We start from the raw sequence: 13,964 nt of genomic DNA, 5'->3' as shown, positions 1-13,964 counted from the left end.
AGTATCTACTCTCCAGCAAAAAAACCCTATCAAGTGTCATGTGCATATTGCTCTAAAAAATGTATTAATTCAACTCACTGACCTGTGACATAATTTAATTAACAAAATCGTGACTGATAAAACATGCCACATTTTATTTGCTCTCCTTATACCACAGATAGTACTGTTTGCCTGAGCCATGAAAAGGCAAAGTAAATATCACTCTCAACTCTGTTTTACAATCATGAATAATACATAATCATACTTTTCATATTTGATTTGCTGTTGTGTTTCATTATAACTTTATGTGTGCCATTCCTTGCAAAATTCCCATCGCTTTAAAATTTACACCAAGCAAAATTTGGAGAGCTAGAGTATCTTTCCATGATGAATGGGAACATCTGAGCTTTAAACAGATAATGCTGAAAAGTGTTTCAAAGTCACAGGTTAGATTTTAAGTTATTTACTAACTTTACTGAGTTAGGGTTCATACAAGGTAAATGTTTAGTAGCCCCCTATGCCTTCCTTTTAGGCATACAGCCCTGATTCCTGGTCAGAGCTGCACTACTGAGTAAGATGAAACAAAGATTTGCTGTCATGGCAATTCCTATTTGAATGACATTTAGGAGTTAAAAGGAAACTTAGATCAAAACATGAAGACATTCAGGAAAATACTTAAAATATTTTCATTACAGTAAGTGGAGTAAAACACCAACCTAAAATCCTTTCTGTAGTACAGTAACACTTTTTATTACTTTAAGAGCATGTCATTGATTCTGATGCATCTAAATTACCATCTTCCTGTATAAATAACATTCAGGCATGGTGAATTTTTGAGCAACACAGTATCAGTTATAGTTCTGGCCTTCAAAGACATTTACTACATCTATCATTTAGTCCAACTACATGAAAACACTCTTTCTGGCTCAAAATTCGTAAATGAGCTGTGTAGAAAAGTTATTTACAGTCTTTTTTTGTTAATGAGAACCAAACTTCACATTTGAAAGAATCGCTTTTACTGCTCATCTGGCAACAAAAGAAAAGCAAGGTAAAAGGGTAAGCTAGTTGATGACATAAATAATATTGTTACTTACCTTAGTTAAGATTGCCCTGACTATGTGAGAGGGTTGCTGCAATATGTCTGCATATGCGTTCTATGATAGGCTGAAGCTTTTCCTCTTTCTTTTCCTTCTTTTAGTAAGAAACCCCCCCCCAGGCCAGATCCTGCTCCCACTGAAGACAAGAGCAAAAATCTTCACTGGGGTTCAATAGGAGCAGAACGGGGATTTTAAAACAGGTTTTTTTTTCCTTTTGTATCTTTCAGCCTGAGCTTTTGTTCCTTCAGGCTATGCAGATATGACGCTTTTAAGATTTCTGAAGACGCAAAAGAGAATTGGAAGTCTTATGTTCCTAACGCAGCATCATGCTGTCATCTAATTTATCTGAAATCACTGACCCCAAATTGCCACTGTTGTTTTTAAGAAAAAATACTAGATTTAATCTTGACTAAGAAATCAAAGGAAGTTTCTGACATTTGTTGCCACTACAGGTACAACCTATTATCCAAGTTATATAACTGTCACTCATTTACTCAGATTTCAATTCCACCATTTGTACTCTTGTGCTAGAAGAAATTCCATATACATAAAATCTGCTCTTAGTTGAACCATTATCTACTGTTCATACCCACATGCTTCTTTTTGCATTTCCTTGCCTACTTTCAAAGCCTAACAAGGCTTTGAACCGATAAAGATTTTTCATTCATCAGGACAGAAAGTTTTTATGGTATATATCCTAAAAAGCATTAGCATATTATTTCTTGCAGATGTCTAAGAAAAGTAATATCTTAGAAATTTATTCACAGCTGGAAACTCTTAGCTCCTGAGTAATCTATATCCTTATTCATGTAACACAGATGCCACGGATGCAATAACCACTTTTGGTGAAGGTCCTATTTCCGAAGAGCGTGTGTCTCACTCACCTGTTTGGCTAAGCTGAGATGTGCTTCTGCTCCTTCGAGACACTATGGCAACCACTTTGGCACTAAAGCTGGAACGCCTTTTCTTCCCACCTGTTCCAACCATGCCGACAGCCGTGTCTGACTGACTCCCGTCATTGTGCTCCAGCTTATACATCTCTCCACTCACACTTGTGCTCTTAGTGATTCTCCCTGAAGTCCCCATCCGTCTGCCTTGCATTTTAGGAGTAAATGTACTACAGTTACAAAGTAAAAACAAACATGTTAATTTGTCTGTGCAATACCATTTCCAAAAGCATTTTTTTTAAATCAGTAAATTAAAGTCTTGACACATTCTCATTTATTTAATTCACAAATAAAAGGTTAATTTGGTGCTCCTCAGAGTATATATTTCTAGTATTATAATTTGTTCTTCACTTCTTTTAGGGAAATAAATAAAATGAACACTTTCCCATATTTGTCAGAGTGACAGAGAGACACCCAACATTTAAAAGCCACGTGGAGCCTTACTGTCTATATTCCCAGAACACAGAAAGCAATAAACCAACAATTTCAGGACAAAAGAAAATGAATATGTACTAAGAAAATATATGAGGTATCCTATTGGCACAGCTCACTAAAGCCTTAAGACCTAATAGATATGAAGATATCTTCCATATTTTCATGTTTCACAGAAAGAGATAATATGTAGTATTTTTTACATCTTCACTCTCTCACTTCTTTAAATGCAAATGCACTAATCACAGTATGAAGGGCAAAATAATTTTGAGACAAAACCTTTAACAATCCCCTAGAATTTTCACTGACTGACACAAAGATTAATTGCTCTGGCAGTTCTGTTTGATTTTCTTTAGCTATTGCATTGCTTTTGAATGTTTCTATACAAAATCATTCTCTGCTCCTGCACATACAGGCAATATGAAGTATTTCGAAACATGCTTTAGAGAACAATCTCAGATATACACAGGACATACCAATACATAGTCCTAACATGACTGCAACCAAGCAATGCCCTAGCTCCAATGGCAATACAAAGATAGTTATCACTCTGCAGAGACCCAGAAATTTAAGCTGCAGCCTGCCTCACTTCAAATGTAGCTATTAAATCAGGCTAGTATATAGGAAATTAGAATCACAGAATCATAGAACAGTTAGGGTTGGAAAGGACCTCAAGATCATCTAGTTCCAACCCCCCTGCCATGGGCAGGGACACCTCACACTAATCCATGTCACCCAAGGCTTCATCCAACCTGGCCTTGAACACTGCCAGGGATGGAGCATTCACTACCTCCCTGGGCAACCCATTCCAGTACCTCACCACCCTAACAGTAAAGAATTTCTTCCTTATATCCAATCCAAACTTCCAGTGTTCAAGTTTGAACCCATTACCCCTTGTCCTATCACTACAGTCCTTAATGAAGAGTCCCTCCCCTGCATCCCTGTAGGCCCCTTTCAGATACTGGAAGGCTGCTGTGAGGTCTCCACGCAGCCTTCTCTCCTCTAAGCAGAACAGCCCCAACTTTCTCAGCCTGTCTTCATACAGGAGGTGCTCCAGTCCCCTGATCATCCTCGTGGCCCTCCTCTGGACTTGTTCCAACAGTTCCATGTCCTTTTATGTTGAGGACGCCAGAACTGCACACAATACTCCAAGTGAGGTCTCACGAGAGCAGAGTAGTGGGGCAGGATCACTTGATCTTGTATTACTTCTTAGTAGACCTACTATCAACATATTAATTTTAGAGGTTTTTTTGTTTGTGTTTTTCGTAGTTCTGTAATTTGAAGTAAAATTTTGAATGTATTTGTTGAGCAACAGTCCTGCTGTCCCTCCCAGCAGGTTCCCTTCCCAGCAGATGTGGTGGCCTGCTATTGCCCCCTCCTCCACATGAGAAATGTAAGGGTCAGAAGTGTAGGCTTCTTTATGTCATGACAAATTTCAGACAGTTAGGAAATGTTGCTAACTTCTATAGCAGAAGAACTAACATCCCATCATTTCTATGGATTTGGGCCCTACTAAAGCTTAAATCAGTCCTTTCCAAAGACAGATCAAGGAAAGTATAAAATAACATACACTGAAATGATGTTTTACTGTTCCAATTTTGAGCCATGGTTTTGTTGTCAATTCTGGAACTCTTGAGTTTATGCACTAATAATTTAGTAAGAGAGAGGGAAGAAACTGAAAATACTTCTGTTAAGAGCATCTGTTGACATTTGAGTATTTTGACATATTTGCTGACATACTAATCTATAAATGAATAATTTACACAGATAAAGTATAAAATCTGCCATGGAAATAAAGGAATAATTGTTTATTATACTACTGACTTTGCTCTACTGAATTTCAAGTATTTATGAATATAATAGATGCTAATCTTAAAATGCTTTTATGCCAGTCTCCACTTCTTTTTTACAATGGAGCTCAAATGATCTAATCTCACATTTAATGATCTACTAAATGCGAGCTGAAATGATCTGATCTCTTATTTAATAAGATCTTAGGAGACAATGATGTCCATCAACAGAGAAATAAGAATTGATAGGATCATAGAATCCTATATTTGATACATTAACACCCTAATTTGAGGACAATGAAATACTTTCTGAATAACAGATAGATACATTTGTTTTTCAAAGACTCATAGAGTCAAAGACTCATAAATTTCAGGTTTCATTCTTTCTGACAGGTAGAGGGAACTACAAGAATCACCTTAGCAAAGATAAAGATTGAGATATTTAGAATTCAGATTAATCTTGTACTTGTTTTTACCCTGCAAATATCAGGTTCTACTCTCAGGAAATATGTTCTAGTGTACTTCTAGTACAAAATAGCTATTAGTGTGCCATAAACAGGCTTAATGCAATAGCACCAGGGATCAAATCTTACAGCTGTCCAATACTTCCCCTTGCATATCTAAGCAAACAGATTTAAGATTCCTTTGCATTCATCTAATCCCTGGGCTACTTTATTATTTGACATTAAATGCAACAGTATCAAAAGAACAGGCATTTAAAATTCAGTCTTCCCAATCCATCTGATTGAATACCCTCAGAACACAGTATTTCTCCATTCCATTGCTGGCTGTCACTTGGAGAAATAGCCCCTAGCTCATACTGTTACTTTTTTCAATATAGTTGGAGTTTAATTTATGAAGCATAAAGAAGCAAAAGATACACATGAATTTACATATATCCTTTTGCACTTAACCCTTCTGGTAACAACATAACTAAACATTTATTTTCCAGTACTGGACTTGTTAGGATTATTGACACATTCATTTAAATGCAGATGCAAGTTTTTGCAGACCTGTGGCTAAAATTGGCAAGTTATTAAGTTATATTGTTGATCCAAACTTGGCTCTCATTATACAACAAATAAATACTGTTTTCAGTAGCAGGATTATTACGAGTAACAATTATTAATATACTCCATTTATTCTGAAAAGAAATAATTCACTACATTTTTATTTAAAATTATTCTACCATCTTTAGCAATTCTTTCAACAAATAGTTCTGCCAAAAGTTTATGCTGTTTCTAATTATGGACATAACATCATCAATGTGTAGACGAAGAACAGTTACAGACAACCTATCTGTGCCTCTGTTCTACTTCACAGATGCTTAGCATGGAGAAGGAGTCACTTGATTTTTAATTAATCTATTTTTTTTAATTGAAGTATCCACCAAAGTAAAAGCCCCTTTGAACACAGTGAGAGCAGAGCCATACCCTGGCCTGGGCTCTCCTGAAGCACTGGGGTCACCCACTATTCCTGGGGTTCCCATCAGCTGGGAAGACACCTCTGCCTTTACCAAGGGAAAAATTATTACATTTTCCTGCTAAAGCTTATGCAGTTGAGATGGATCCCATCTGAAATGGTATCTGTATTACACAAAGCAAAATCAAGACTATTTACATGTCAGCCATCAGAGCTGTGAAAGCAAGCAGCACTTGCTGACACTACCTGAAAGTTGTACGTGTGTCTGTGGGAATGACCTATTAAGATTAAAAACTTATTCAGAGTAGTTTGAGTTACAAGCTGACATAAAAATTAACCCCGAGGTAAACTCTATAAACTCTAAAAAGTATGTAATCAACATACTACTAGGACATTATGGATTATAGCTGTTTATATTCAACTATAGCATACACAACTACATAGAACTGAAACAAACCCAGTCACATGTGTTAAGTCATTGCATATTTTTCTACATACAGATATCTAATGCATATATTCAAGATGTATAAATTTATACTAGACAAATTACTTGGATGGAGAAAATTGGTATATAGATATACAGTCAGTATTTCTCAGTAGCTTCATAAAATACCTGCTAGTAGTAGATATCACCTGAAAAATAAAGATTAGATACAGGAAGCCAGAACAAACTTTGACCATAAACTCACCTATATAATATTTGAAAGTATATCCTTTTTAGGAAAAAAAAATCAAGTGTTTAGCCATTACTAAAACCACATTATTTCCCTTATTCTTTTAAACTTACTGATGATTTATAAAAAAAATACTTCAGGTGTTTATTTTCATGATCATTTTTACTCCGTCCATTTTTCCAATAGTGCAAGCCATGAGTAAATAAATAATCCCCTGCATTCCTTGCTGTATAGATGATGTTGTAATGTAAGTTCTTTCCACACAGTTGCAGTAACTTGAATCTTTCAACAGAATCCCTGGCCTTCACCAGCATGAGCTAGTAAGCTTCCTTTCTCTTCTACTGAATGCAGAATCACGTACTAATCCACAGCAGCTATGGCACCCTTTTGAAATGAGGTAGCTCATGAATACTAATAACCACCTAAACATGTAATAGTTGTGGACCAAAGGGAAGATGAGCACTCCTTTATAATGAGGAACATTGAATTTCTAAATATAAACTAAGACTTATTATTAGGATTATATGAAATTTAATTAATAAATCCAAACTCTAAATTACCTATCCAGAAATTGCTCTGTCAGTCTTAGAATATAGCTATATATTTACATACGATATAAAACATTTTCTGCAAGATTAATTACTGTACAATTTGTGGTATTTCATAAATTAATTCAAACATGGTGCTTTACAAATCAAAGGACAAATGCATATCTCATATCAAAATTCTTTCTAGCTAGTCAAGAGACATTTTTAGACCTTAAGGAAGTTAGTTGATCCAATGAAATAATAATTTTGTACAGTCTGTACCAACTGGAACTACATATTGATGAAATGTGCACATCGACCATGCATTAAATCCATGAAATAGCTATTAGAATCAGAAGAAACTTGCTTCCCTTGTAAAGTCACCGTATTAGAATCCTATTGGTGTATTAAGATAGCTGAAATTTAGTATCTTGTAAATTATATCTGTTCTTGATAATATTCCTATATTGTAAAAAATTGTTACTCAGTGATATGTCTCTGGAATGACACAGCCCTATTGTGTTCAGTGTGTAAACTCTCACAAATGTAAGGGTTGAGGAAGATTTCATTGCAGAAGTCTCCTATGGGAACTTAACTTTTTATCATCCTACATCAGATCAGAAAACTTCCATGTTTGAATATAGGATCAGAATCTGTTTTGTGAAAGTACCTTCCTCAGTAACATGCTGACCAGTGAATCGTGGAAGTTTCACAGCTCTGATGGATTTCTGTTTTTTTTTTGTTTTTTTTTTTTTTTTTAGTTTGTAAAACTAGTATTTCTCCACAAAATGAAAGAATAATAATTCATAAAGTAAGCCTGTATGTTACAAAAGATAAACAGATTTTAACTATTTCCCAAGAACATTTCATCAAGTTAATTTCTATACTCTGGAAATAGCACAGCAATGGTCTGTATGTGCAGGAGCGTGTGTGTCTGCCTGTGCATACCCATGGCACTGTCAGCCTGAAGGCAACTGATCACATGAATCATTAAATGAAACCAACAAAAAAGCAGCTGGTTACTGCCAGGGCACTGCTCAGGTTAAGCATTGCTATTAATGCTGATGAGGCCAGGCTAATGGGAGTCAATGGGCACACAGCTCAAACGACTCAAACTTGACTGCAAGTAGCCATGTACATATTAAATTCAAGTGTACCAAATATAGCAAGCACATAAATGTTAAACCTGTAGCAAGAAAATATCGTACTGGTGTGTATGTGTACGACAAATACAAAATGTGGAGGTTTTTATGCTTATACTGAATAAAGGAAACTTTCTTCAGTAGCAAGAAAGCTTAATTCTTTCTTTGTACAACATTCTGCAACTACGTATTATTCTCCGTTACCATGTATTGCATTGCTTGCTTTCCCTCCAAAGCATGATGTACCCATGATCTCACTGCTCTCTGCTTAAAAAGGCTACATCGTTGATATGAAATAGGTTGTTCACTGCTCCTTTACAGAATGATAGCAACAGGAAATAGTCACGAAATAGGTAATAAAGGAGGAAAATCTGAAAGCCTGAATGGAAGAGTGGAAAGACAGGTCCAAAAAGGAAATACAGAAAATGTCTTAAAAAAGATAAACTGAAATGAGATAAAGCAAGCAAGAGCTACTTGAAGGTCTGAGCCATGGCTAAAACTATTTTCCTACATTTCTTCATTCTAAGTATAACATGTACTGCCTGTTAGAATGTTAATGTTCTTATGCTAAAAAATTATGAATTATATTTCATCTTAATCAACTCCGACAATTAAATGAAAAACCAATTAAAATTATACTTCAGTCTTTTTTCAAATCATTAAGAACGGCTGCTGGTAACATGACAGTTTCTTTGACAGAGGAAACACAATTAATTAAAAATGCACAAGCAATGCTCCGTAGCACATTTTTCATGTACAGATGTTCTGAAGGGATTAAAGACTCCATCTCCTTCCCTCTATGACACACAAAGCAGTTTAGAATGATGGATTTAAAAAATTCATTATCTTTAGATAATTAATAGTTAGAACATTAATTACTCTGGCTTCACCTTGGTTTTGTACATAGATGACCTCAGAACCAGAAGTTCCCATCTGTAACATAGAGTTTAGGGGTAAAAAGAATATGTTATGTTTTTTAAGCAGCTTAGCTTAACTGTTCTCATATATCTTGCCTCCATGATAATCATTTGGAGGCTGTTGCTCTCTATTCCTCTCCCCAGAAAGCAAGAGTTGTGACTCAGGTTACATCAGCGCTCTTGCCCTTGTCCTAAGAGAGATCACCTAAGAAGCAAGATCAATTACGATCATGGACATACAGTGGAGGAGGGAGGTGACTGCAGTGTGGGCTGTTAGGTTGTGACACTGAGCTGTTTCAAAGCATCTTGCATGCATGGTCTTTTCACTGTGATAATTATTAAAGTTGAATTGAGTTTGATTAATTAATTTTTTATCAACCCTCTGTGTTTTAGTTAATACTTGAGTAAATCTTTTGTGAGCACAGCACTAATACAAACATGTAGCAGGGACATACATAATTATGGATGCAACACATGGTGCATATTAGCATGGTAAGTATGGAAAGCCCACATCAAAACCACGATTGAATTTAGTATTAACTGTTATGGCCTTGGTTTCACCTCATTTTATTCTTGCAGTAGGAGTCTGATTCGCAACTAAGGAGTGGATAAATTACAGTCATGGTTTCAAAGTGTCCTATGCTTTGAAAAATGCTGTTTCTTAAAATGCTACCCCATGTGCCATTCTCTGCATCACTGATATTGAGATGACTTTTGGGTTTAATAAACATTAACACTAGTCACATAGTAAAATGTTAATTTAAACATTCTATTTTAAATTAAGACTTTGCAATGGAAAATTCCAAGATGAAAAGAAATCTTCTGAAAACATAGCAGGCAGATGCTATGAATCCGATGAGGGCTTTTATTGTTTATTTTTAGTAGTAAGAAACATGGAAAGTCTTTAGTCTGTCAGCAGCATTGGCTACATTATGGATGCTCCCATTCTAGCTGTGGGAGGGAAGATGTACTCTACTGCAATATCAGCTAATTAATCTTACTCAGTATTTAAACAGAGAACTATAAACCACTAAAGTTACCGCATAATAAACGTTGCTTATTACATTATATAAGAAAATCAGTCTCTACTTAGTGACCCAAAATGCCTTGTTTACTGCAGAAACCTTGACTACAAAGAAACAGTCATACATAGGCAAATTATTAGTAACATAATTAGTCTCATAAATATGGAAGTTGTCTTCCGGTATTTATAACAGTCTTCTTTTATGTCAATCTCGAATTGCACTACTCTTTTAGTCATGCTGAACAAAAGATAAAGCAGTATAATATCTTAGTCCTAATACTGAATTTAATAGCTTGTACTTAAAAATTGTAAATAAATAATTGTTAAAAATACTTGTGAAGTCAAAGCAGAGGGCCGCTATTATCATGTGCTTAATTAACTTGTCAATACAAGTGTTGAGAGAGTCTAATTCCTTAAGTTAATGGGAATGGAAAAATGCTTGACAATTCAATGCAAGTGCTCAATGCGATGCAGAAGTCCAGCCAGTAGAATAAAAAATACACACAAGTGCTTCATATACTGATTCAGCAAAGTACTCACTTGAATCATTTTTTTTCAAGCAAAGCACAGGCTATGTACTTCACTGAAGTGTGAAGTACAAATATAAATCACTAACCACAACCCTCCAGCAGTTGTGGGGAGCACTCATTCATCCCTCTCTGAAACCATCTGGTTCTTTTTGCACATGTAATCTATAGCACATTATCCTTCCCTTCCTCTGATGGTCACTCATTGCTGCTTTTTACTGATGTGCAACAGAAGAAGCTGCTAATCATCTCCCATCTATTCTTCTCTTCCTACGCACACCTAAGTGTCCTGATATGAAGATGCTTTTCAAACACTCAGTTCCCCGCAAGTTCCCAACCAAATATCCATCTTAGTACAAATGTCAAGATGACAAATGCAAACAGCATGAAAAGAGATCCTCCAGTGATGAATCAGGCCATTGTGTTCTGCTCACTGTTGGTCATGTTCCATGTCAACATACTGAGTGATTACTTAAGTATTTTGAGATACCAGTTCACCAGGGAATCCCAGCAATTTGAGCCCTGTAATAATGCCTTGAAGCAGAGAAAGCTGGTCTCAGCACTAAGTCAAATTGGGCCATTAAGATCATAACTTTAAGAGGTTGAAGAAACTAGCTCCACAGGAACTAACAGAAAAAAGCCTAGTTTACTGAAAGTATAGAAGCCACCTGCAAGTTGTATATGCTGTTTTGGAAACTGGGGATGAAAATGTTTGCCAGATAGAGTCTGACAGTATGAAACAAAATATCTCTTTCCCTTCAGTAATGTACGGAGAACATACCTGAATCCTAGGAATTATGTATGTTTGTGATACAAATGATTTAGTAGTATGGCATAATATGTGAAATAAACTAGGACTGGTTCATGTCCACTGTTACAACACTCTTTCTTACATAGCTCATTTAAAATATTTTACTTAAACTTGAGCATTCAGTTAAGCAAAGCGTGTAAAGTCAGATTAAAATATTGCACATACATAATTATATCACACATAATATATGAAATAGAATTCTTAATAAAGCTATGATTTTCAAATTTAAAATTAGGAATAACAGTGATATTCCTAATGCAGGGGCATTTTGTTAGAAAACCAGATACACTGAGAGAACTCACTGTTAAAGCAGGTATTGAGTCTGCCATATATTTAGCATGTATTGTTTGATCAGATTTAAGTGAAACACCTTATGGTAGCCAACTTACTAAATCCTCCAAAACAGAAGCCTCCAGATCACCTTTACTATGAATGATAGTTGCCTACTTGACAACACCAAGTAGTCCAGGTATTCGCATAAGCAGAACCCTAATGAAAAATGATGCAATGATACCATTTGGCATAATTTTTAATGCAGTGAGCAAATGTCCTTTGCCTGATCCAACCCATATGGTGCTGATTAATCATCATGTATTTAACATGGATTCTTACTTATCAATCATTTGCATTAAACCATGAAAAATTTCCTTCTGCTTCATTTAGGATGCGAAAATGTTTCTGAGTCATACACAGTAACATCTGTAGCATACACAGACACAAAGTACTGCTTGACTGTGTTATGAATGCATAAAGACCATGATTGATGAAAGGAAACCTCCATAAAGGAGTACTGGTAAACTGACTTCAGTCATGAAATACACAACTCCAAATGCTATGGCAAGCCAAATTCACAAGTCTGATTCAAGTCAAAAGTCCCAAAACATTTTGTTCCCAGAAAAAAATTCCTGGTATTTGCCAGCACTTCCACTAAAGAACATGGCAGTCAACCAGACTTCCCAGGATGGTAACCAGAAAGATGTTTGGAATAATTTCACATGCAGACCAGTTTATCCACGCATAACCATTTGTTCTAACATTCACCTGAAAATGCTAAACAAATTAAAAATGAAGAAGCTATTGCACAGACTTATATTTAGAACTTGCATCAATCGTAATTCCCTCTTGTAGCATATTAGAAATGTTAATCAACAAAATCTGCAGACTGAAGATTAACTAATGGTATTTTTCACGCATTTTATCTCACAGCTTTCTGACAGGTAATTAAATTATAAATATACTTTAGGAATTAAATTACTCTTCTGCCTTAAAAGGTTTAGACACAGTCTTGTCACTGATTAAAGGAAAGGGAAGATTGGGTTTCGTTCTCTCTGTTACTAACTTCTTCAACATGCTCAAGCTTCCTAATATACAGAACTTCAATTCTGAGTTCTGACCCAAAGAATGCTAGAGTGTTATCTAGCTATTCGAAAAGATGTACAGTATTTCTGTGTTGTTCTGCATAAACTGGTTTTATCCTTGCTGTTTAGGTAGTGCTTTATTCTATAAATCCTGTACATTATTAAAAGCACGCTGTATTCTGAGTAAAGTAACTGAAAAAGTTAGTCTCATTGAAATTAAAAATTGCTAAAAAAACTCACCAATTGTTCTACACTTATTTCTAATACCCATTGACTTTAGAGCCACGAGTAAAAAAGAGATGTGCTTGTAAGTGCATAAAAAAGGCAGTTCAATAAACTTTGTTTTAAACTTAGCATTATGCTTACACACTTGCTATGGCCATTGGGCTGATACACTTCAAAAAGACGATGATGGTACAGATGAGGTTTCAGTAAGACAGAAGACAGGAAGTCAAAAGCTGCTCTTTTCCTTGCCCCTCCTCCTTGACTGCCCCATCCCATACCACTTGGTATATATTAATGTCAGGTTCCTTGGAAGCAAAAATAAAATTTGAACTTCAAATTGCTAATCAAACTTGAACTACAAATTTCTAAATCCTTGAACTTAAAGAAATACAAGTAATTAAAAGAAAGAATCCATTTAACTTAATTTTATGTTTCTAGAACTAATGTAACCAATCTGAACTAGTCATCTAGGATTCCTCCAGCACCTGCCTTTGATGTCTACCTGAAGACGAGCTGTACCATCTGAGATAACAGGTGTTTTCTTTTTAATGATGATTTCATTAAGTTAGATGAATTATTTAACAAAAACCTAATTTTTAATTAACTTCACTGCAGATACGTAGTTGCTAAGGCTAACGTTAAACAGCATGAATCACAGTCTGAAAAAAATAGTTTGCAATACAATCAGTGCTTTCCCCAAATTAACTTTTCATTTCCATTTAATAAGTAAACTACATGAAGAATTGACTAAAGAATATGTGATAGAGGCTACCAGTACAGACACAGGAGAGTAGGAAGCAGACTTGGCTCAGATCATCAGCAAAATGCCACCTCCTTTTCTTCTCTTCAACACCCACCTTCCTTCCATTCTGACCTCTCTTCATGTCTAATTCCCATAACATGTTTTGCAGGTCTCTAAAAAGTTTGACATTTTTATAACAACGACAGACAGCTAAATACAATTGTGGACAACCCAAATGGAAAACTTTTAACAGTGGATGCCAATCTGTTGGATACAATGTTTTCAGCCTAACATCAAAATTATTTTTAATTTCACTCCACTGCACTTAATAGTTGAAATCCACTAATTGC

The 13,964-nt window shown here is 35.5% G+C and overlaps 1 protein-coding gene across 1 annotated transcript in view; it reads right to left on the bottom strand.

Annotated features, from left to right (window-relative positions):
• The window catches only part of RIMS1 (regulating synaptic membrane exocytosis 1), a 153,627-nt gene that overhangs the window by 36,940 nt on the left and 102,723 nt on the right, over window positions 1-13,964 (bottom strand). The window contains exon 21 of the mRNA XM_034060466.1: window positions 1,961-2,193. Coding sequence (XP_033916357.1) covers window positions 1,961-2,193 — 233 coding nt within the window. The remainder of the gene's footprint in view (window positions 1-1,960; window positions 2,194-13,964) is intronic.

Source organism: Melopsittacus undulatus, chromosome 3, assembly GCF_012275295.1.
Source record: "Melopsittacus undulatus isolate bMelUnd1 chromosome 3, bMelUnd1.mat.Z, whole genome shotgun sequence".
Classification (NCBI taxonomy): domain Eukaryota; kingdom Metazoa; phylum Chordata; class Aves; order Psittaciformes; family Psittaculidae; genus Melopsittacus; species Melopsittacus undulatus.
The sequence above is the reverse complement of the archived record's forward strand: the minus strand, read 5'-3'. Positions and strand labels throughout refer to the sequence as shown.